This window comes from Abramis brama (assembly GCF_963993115.1).
Source record: "Abramis brama genome assembly, chromosome: 19".
NCBI classification, from domain to species: domain Eukaryota; kingdom Metazoa; phylum Chordata; class Actinopteri; order Cypriniformes; family Leuciscidae; genus Abramis; species Abramis brama.
This window is the reverse complement of record NC_139981.1, coordinates 2085964-2094270: the sequence shown is the minus strand read 5'-3', so window position 1 is coordinate 2094270 and position 8307 is coordinate 2085964. Positions and strand designations below refer to the sequence as shown.

At 38.4% G+C, this 8307-nt stretch overlaps 2 protein-coding genes across 8 annotated transcripts in view; both read right to left on the bottom strand.

Annotated features, from left to right (window-relative positions):
• Positions 1-4475, bottom strand: part of gng4 (G protein subunit gamma 4) — a 15420-nt gene extending 10945 nt beyond the window's left edge. Inside the window, exons 1-2 of the mRNA XM_084093852.1 lie at positions 4175-4475; positions 643-750 (exon numbers count right to left, since the gene is read on the bottom strand). Of these exons, the coding sequence (XP_083949978.1) occupies positions 643-741 (99 nt within the window). The 5' untranslated portion in view covers positions 742-750; positions 4175-4475. The remainder of the gene's footprint in view (positions 1-642; positions 751-4174) is intronic.
• A 915-nt stretch (positions 4476-5390) lies between these two features.
• The window catches only part of lyst (lysosomal trafficking regulator), a 125399-nt gene continuing 122482 nt past the window's right edge, over positions 5391-8307 (bottom strand). For all 7 annotated transcript variants that reach the window (XM_084093959.1, XM_084093961.1, XM_084093960.1 and 4 more), the window contains one exon: positions 5391-7355. In XM_084093959.1, coding sequence (XP_083950085.1) covers positions 7217-7355 — 139 coding nt within the window. In that variant the 3' untranslated portion in view covers positions 5391-7216. The remainder of the gene's footprint in view (positions 7356-8307) is intronic.

Genomic DNA, 8307 nt, shown 5'->3' with positions numbered 1-8307 from the left:
AAATAGATGCACAGTGAAAAGATATGATTTTTAAATAAAACCAAACAGATGCAAATAGTTTTATTAGTGTAGAAATCTTTTCTGTTTAATTTCTGTATGACTGAAAAATATGAATCGCATTAAGTTTATTAGTTTGTTTGTGTTGAAACTGTGTAATTTCCAAATCATGGAAATTTTATATGCAGTTCAAATGCATAAATCTTTAGTTTAGGCCTAAATATTTTTTGAGAGATTACTTTTTTTTCCTTTTTTTTTTTTGAAACAAGGGTATTTAAAAAAAGAAAAAAAAAAAAGATTTTATCCATCAATAAATGATTGGATGGTGAAAAGCGAAAGTAAAAAATAAGATCTTTCAATAACGTCAATTAAAAAGAAAGTTGTGCTTTTTTTCACTGATCAGTCGTTCACAATTTGTTTGTGTTTATTGCATACCAGCTTCAAGACATAAATTAATTAATATTCAGCTAATAAAAATCCCAAAGCGTTCTGTACAACATGCCAACTCCATAAAAGATTCTTTAGTTGTGTTTTTTCCCCAGTTTCCCAGGGTCCATCTTACAAAGCAAGTCTTTCAATCATTCGCAAAGCAATAAAAGCATGAACATGTTGAACTGAGGGTTAGGGTTAGTGTAAGATAAAGACCTTTATCCTGTCCATGCAGGCCTCCATCTTCAGCTGCTCCACGGCTTTCCGGGCCTGAGAGATGCTGGCGGTGCTGTTATTGGCCATGCCGTCCTTCATGATTGAGTCCTGCACACAGATCACATGACAGTCACAACCCCCTCATTATCAACAGAATGGGAATACGGGATCTTGCATGAATGAAAAAGAAGGACCGTCTTCCCTATTGTGACGTATATACACGAGTGAAACGGCATTAACAAAGCCATTATGTTAAAGACATAGTTCACCCAAAAATGAAAATTATCCCATAATTAACTCATCCTCAAGCCATCTTAGGTGTATAAGACTTTCTTCTTTCAGAGACACAATCAGACTTATATTAAAAATATCCTGGCTCTTCCCAGCTTTATAATGGGAGTGAATGGTACCATAGATTTTGAAGCCCAAAAAAGCGCATCATTCATCATAAAAGCAATCCATACGACTCCAGGGGTTAATAAAGGCCTTCTGAAGCGAAAATATCCATATTTATAACTTTATAAAACTATAGCCTAATCACTGGCTTCGGGTAACGACCGTATGCGAGTGAGTGACATCTGACCCCACGCATGACGAGTGACCTCCGACCCCACGCATGACGAGAGACCTCCGACCCCACGCATGACGAGTGACCTCCGACCCCACGCATGACGAGAGACCTCCGACCCCACGCATGACGAGAGACCTCCGACCCCACGCATGACGAGTGACCTCCGACCCCACGCATGACGAGAGACCTCCGACCCCACGCATGACGAGTGACCTCCGACCCCACGCATGACGAGTGACCTCCGACCCCACGCATGACGAGTGACCTCCGACCCCACGCATGACGAGAGACCTCCGACCCCACGCATGACGAGTGACCTCCGACCCCACGCATGACGAGAGACCTCCGACCCCACGCATGACGAGTGACCTCCGACCCCACGCATGACGAGAGACCTCCGACCCCACGCATGACGAGTGACCTCCGACCCCACGCATGACGAGAGACCTCCGACGTCATGCATCGGGTCAGAGGTCACTCTTCCGGATGTAATGGCGCTTTTCCACTGCATGGTACGGTACGGCTCGGTTCGGTACGGCACGCTTTGGCGCTTTTCCACTGCATGGTACGGTACGGTACGGCTCGCTTTAAATGGTACCACCTCTGTTGAGGTTCCAAGCGTACCGTACCGATACTAAAATGTGACGTGAAAACACTGCAGATCACTGATTGGTCAGACAGAATCATCACTACCAGCGTCATTGTATTTACGACACGAGACACTAAACCCGCTAGATTTAAATAGCCAGTAGACAACAGCCAGCGCTGTAGCGCCTGTTTTAAAAGTATTTGCTTTAAAAAAAAAAAAAAAAAGAGTATAAACTTCAAAAAAAGAAAGAGTCGAACCGTACCGAGCCGAACCGAGCCGTACCATGCAGTGGAAAAACTGGAAGCCAGTGATTATAGTTTATAAAGTTATAAATATGGATACTTTTTGCTTCAGAAGGCCTTTATTAACCCCTGGAGTCGTATGGATTACTTTCATGATGGATGGATGCGCTTTTATGGCCTTCAAAATCGAAGGTACCATTCACTCCCATTATACAGCTGGAAAGATCCAGGATATTTTTGAATATAACTCTGAAAGAAGAAAGATATGAACACCTAGGATGGCTTGAGGGTGAGTAAATTATGGGATAATTTTCATTTTTGGGTGAACTAACCCTTTAAGACTATGTCTTAAGTACTAGTATGAGCATCTAGCGGTGAGTCAAGCGGCACGTTAACTACGTTTTTATGTGACTTAAAACAATTATGGACAGTCTTAAAGAAAAAATGTGATGAATAACTTGTAGAACTAGTCTTAGCAGTTTATGCAAATGTAGGGCGGGGCTTGATTTTGTCCGTGGGGAATTGATTGGATGGTTGTGGTTTGCTATTGGTGGATCACATGTGAGTGACAGGTTGCCCCACCCACATCATCAGAGAAGAGAAGTTATAAGAGGGAGGGGAAGTTAAGATGAAAGATTATGAGGCACAAAATGATGTGCATGGATAAATAATTTAGAATAAAAAAACATGATTGTCAATTTTTGTGACTTTAATTTAAATGTAAACAGTACTTTACTGTAAGAGTCTCAATGTGACTGTATTTTTGAATGACTGAATCTGAGCTGTGTTAATATATGAGGAACAGCACTTGTTCTCTGATCGTTGATTTATTATTATTTTAATTCCATTCAAGCTTGAAATCTTTAAGTCTTTTTTTTTTTTTTTTTTTTTTTTAAATCATGGTTTCCACAAAAATCTGAAGCAGCACAACTGTTTTCAACATTGATAATAATCATAAATGTTTCTTGAGCATAAAATAATCATATTAGAGTGATTTCTGAAGGATCATGTGACACTGAAGACTGGAGTAATGATGCTGAAAATTCAGCTTTGATCACAGGAATAAATTACACTTTACTATATATTCACATAGAAAACAGCTGTTTTAAACCGTAATAATATTTCACAATATTACTATTATTACTGTATTTTTGATCAAATAAAAAAGCTCACTGACAGAAATAGAATAGACAGTAGAATAATCACCGTCATTTTATGCTTCCCTGATATTTCCAGGATTCCCATTCTGTGAAATGTTTTTTATTTCTGGGTTAAACAATCACATTTCCCATATAACAGCTCCAATTACACCTGTCAAAACAGGTCAGAGGAGCAGCTAAGAATCATAGAGGTTCATTTTGAAGTTATTTGTATTATTTTCACAAATAAATCACTAGACAGCAGTAAAGTGAATCTCAGCAGAACATGAGCTTCATAACAGCCCTTTTAACCCTCAGTGCATCATGTACATCTCCATACATTCATAATGATACAGTGCTGAATAAAGGCCAGAAACAACCATTGCACTGGAACATGTGTGTTCATCTCAATATAGTACATCATAATAAACCATTAAAGCTATTTAGCTCTCATATTTAATGCTTGTTATTTGTAGGCGACATGTGACAAAATCTAGAATCAGCAAAAACACACGAGGGTCGTGATGTTCCTCCATCCATCCATTCAAAGGCCATTCCGTGAATTATCACAGAGCTCGTGAAGCTCATCATTGAACATCTGAATCTTCATCATAATCATTTCGATTATAAAGGCGGAATTCCAGCCGATGGAATCAAACGCCCAAGAGACTCGCGCGCGTCCATCTTTCGCTCTCACGCGCTTCTGGTCATTCCAGCATCATTCCCACAAAAAAAAAGAAAAACATGTATCCATCCATACATACATCATCCCTCATCCCAAATCTACAACACGAGCGCGTTCATATCGCTCGTATTTACCATGAGATAATTAAGCGAAACCGTTGCCCATAAACCCGCGGTCACGTCTGGAACGTTGGAATTGTTACAAATGTTGCACTCAAACGTTCCAAAAATTACGCAATAGAACATTCGAATCTACGTAACGAGCACAAATACCTGGCGAGGCACAGGAACGCGTGTTAACACCCACCTGAAGTGTGTCAGTGGTCAGACTTCAGTATGTGGCTCGACTCCACCCGAACGCGACGAGGAAAAACCCGCAACACACACCTCACACACACACGGTCACCGTCCGCTCGCGTGCATCCGCCGAACGCCGTCAAACGTCGAGTATTTCCCCGGTTTCTGCTCTGCTGGGTTGATTCGGTGTCGGTTCATGGGATGTGAGGAGGGGAACCTCGATGTGACGCACAAACGCGGCGCGCGCGAGGATGCAGGTGTCACTGCGCCTTTAAGAAATCAGACGGTTCGCTTCGCGCGCGTCCTCCAGTATCGGTGGACCGTTGTGTGTGTGTGTGTTATCAGATCAGATGTTTAGTATAGCTGGAGGATCACTAGGGCTCATTATTCTGCAGGGCGCATCCGAGGCACGTGAGGTTTCCCTGCTTAATGTGACATCACCGGGTCTCCCAGTCACCGGGATGACGTAACCGCCTCCAAAACACTCGCACTGTGACGTAACACAGATGTTAGGCGCGTGAAGATCTCTCGCAATTAGTCCCTTAATTTTTCTCACTTTCAAGATGATGTTAATGTCTATACTAAACTCTTGTCTACCTCCTGTAACAAAAAGGCTACTAAAACTTTGAATGTATGCTCGCTTTTTAATTTTTTTATATAATCTTTATTTTATATTATTATTTTGTTTTGTGGAGAGGATTGTTATATTTATGTAATCTGTTTAATCAATATTTCCACATTTATTTATTTGTTTAATTTTTATATATTTTCTACTTTATTTCTTTTATTATTATTTCTTTCTTTTTCTCAATTCAAATGTTATATAATATTTGTCCGTCCCTGAACCCCTGGCTCTTTTATATTCTGTAAATAAATGTTTAAATAAAAAACTCTTGCAATTATTATTTTTTTAAACCAATAAAATAGACGCACATGTTAGGAACTCGCTAACTTTTATGAATAGAGTATAATAGAATAGAACTAGCATATAATGGAACAGAATAGAACTGGTAAATGTAGAACAGAATAATTTAGAACACAACACAATAGAATAGAACTGATCAATATAGAATATTAGGATCGAGTTCCATGAATAATCTTTAACATCCATGGAACCTTTCAATTACGCAAAAGGTTCTTTATATTATTAAAATGTTCTAGAAATGGTTCTTGTAAGAACTGTTGACTGGACGGTTCTTTGGGGAACCAGAAATAGTTCTACGGCATTGCTGCAAAACCTTTATTTTTAACATTGAACATGAGAAACAAGTGCAACAAACTGAATCAAAATTTCTTGAATATTTATATATATATATATATATTATATAGTTGACATTTTATTACATATTTCATAAATACAAAAAATTAGAAATGTCCCAGCCAGGCCTTGGTGAACATATCAATCTTAATTTACATAAACCACTGTTAATTCAACACTCGACTGAAAACATTAAGCCTTTTTCGTGATAGTTTTGTCAAATTCACACATCTTGCTTTACAAACTCAGTCAACAACTCACACAATGACAGCAACATCAATCTCTTTCTGAGGGAACTGCAAACATGACAACACTGTGCACAATAATTAAGAGATATATGTATGTAATGCAAGCATGGAAAACAGATTTTATACATAAACATAAAAAAACAAAACCATAAAACGAGCACATAACTCCGGGTGCTCAGTAAACACCAGATGATTCTCTCTAAATACCTTTCATTGAAGTGCTGGCGCTCTGGACTCACACTGAGAGTGAACGACTTCAGAGATACATGTGTCTGATATTTCTGAAAATAATGCAAAACAAAAAGGTGAAAGCATTCCCTTTCTGGTAAACACTAAAATATAAGACAAGCTAATTAAATTAGTTGCAATGTAAGAGAAAATACAGAATGCTTCAGAAAAAAAGAAAAGAAAAACAACACAAACAGAGAACGCTCTGGATCATGTTCAGATAACACACTCGTTTACTTCAACTCAGTTATTTCTCCTCCACATTTAAGGCTGACTGACACTTAAGACTTCAAGAGCATCGGTTTCCTCATGAAATTGTGTAATTGTTTAGTGATATTGCTTTGCCTTTGTACAGTAATCAGGTTGTTTTTATTGCAACCAAAAAAAAAAAAAAAAAAATCACCCATGAATTAGTGATTTGGTCCTAAAGGTATAGATTTGACTAAACTTTGCATTGCATCTCCAATGATAGATAATGCTTGATCACAACATGCAATCATTTATAACACAACTGAACAGTATAGAACAGATTCAGAACGAAAGCATGTTTTTTAATGAATTAATATGAATTTGATGCGCTTATTAACTGGCAACTGTGGCCGTTTGGTTTGAGTTGGTGGAATAAATAACAGAATAAATATTGTTATTCATGAGTGACGAACGACCACCTTCGACATTCACTTGCACATCGTCACAGGATCGTCTGAAGTGCATATTAGAATAAAGAACGAGAAACACGTTTAGATGTGGCTTTCATCCTTGTTTGAGAATAAATAAAGTTTAACAAGGCATTGCGTGCACACATTCATTCTGCCACTGCATGCCGAAGTCTGGGAGAGAAATACCCTGCATGGATTACCGATGCAGACGCTAGTGTTTAGATTATCTCAGTCTGGTCTGGCTTCAAAAGCAGGATTTCTATTCTCAGGATAGCAGAGACGAGGGACATAATAATGAAGGAAAGAGAAACAGGCCTTCAAACGTCGAGTCTTAGGAGGACTAGACTCTAGCAGCTTTCAAAAATCACGAACAAATACTACGACATGAATCATCAGTCAAACCAAACACAAAACAAACGAACAGAAGTGATCCGGTGGGAAAGGCCTGCGCTCGCTCCGCCTCACGACCCCCGACGCATGTATGGAAACACACTTTACACGCTCTTTATGATACAGTTGCTTATAGCACAGCATAAAGTGCCGTGCGTTTCCATGGCGGATCAGGAGGCGGATCCTGTGATGGTCATGGGCGGGGCTTGTGCCTCTGGCTCCTCCTCTTTCGGGGTCAGCGGGGTCACTGGTTCTGTGGCACACGGGGATCAGCCTGCAGCGTAACTGCTGAGGAAAGAGTAAAACATGGGCAGCTTCATGCGCTGCTGGTCTCGTCGGCACCACGCGATCACCGTGCCCTCGCTGTTGGCCGTGTAAAGATGGTGTCCGTCACACGAGAACGTGAGACTGCAAGAGAATCCAGAAGAAACATCATCAGGCACATGATCATCAGGAGCAAATAATGCACTTGCTATATCAGTTAAAAGTTTTTTGTTTTTGAAAGAAAACCAAGCCTGCATTTATATGATCAGAAATACAGTAAAAATTGTGAAATATTTTTACCGTTTAAAATAACTGTTTTCTATGTGAATATATAGTAAAGTGTAATTTATTCCTGTGATCAAAGCTGAATTTTCAGCATCATTACTCCAGTCTTCAGTGTCACATGATCCTTCAGAAATCACTCTAATATGATGATTTGATGCTCAAGAAACATTTATGATTATTATCAATGTTGACAAAAAAACAAACAAAAAAACGTGATGCACTACCATTCAAAGGTTTGGGGTAAATAAGATTTAAATATAACAACAACAATAATAATAATAATGCTTTTTTCCAGCAAGTACACATTGAATTGATCAAAAGTGACAGTAAAGACATTTATAATGTTACAAAAGATTCAATTTCAAATAAATGCTGCTTTTTTGGATTTTCTGTTCATTAAAGAATCCTGATTTTTTTAAATCATGTTTCCAAAAACATTTTTAAAGAACCACAATTAATAATTGAGCATCAATAATAATGGTTAATAATTAATAATTGCAAATCATCATATTAGAGTGATTTCTGAAGGATCATGTGACACTGAAGACTGGAGTAATGATGCTGAAAATTCAGCTTTGATCACAGGAATAAATTACACTTTACTATATATTCACATAGAAAACACTTATTTTAAATTGTAATAATATTTCACATTTTTTATTGTATTTTTGATCAAATAAATGCAGCTTTGGTGAGCAGAAGAACAAAAAAAAATCTTAATTGCTCCAAACTTTTGTTCACTTCTGGTAGTGTATAGATGCACGTAACTTTTCTAATCATGATATAAGAACAAATCTGTGTGACGTCATAT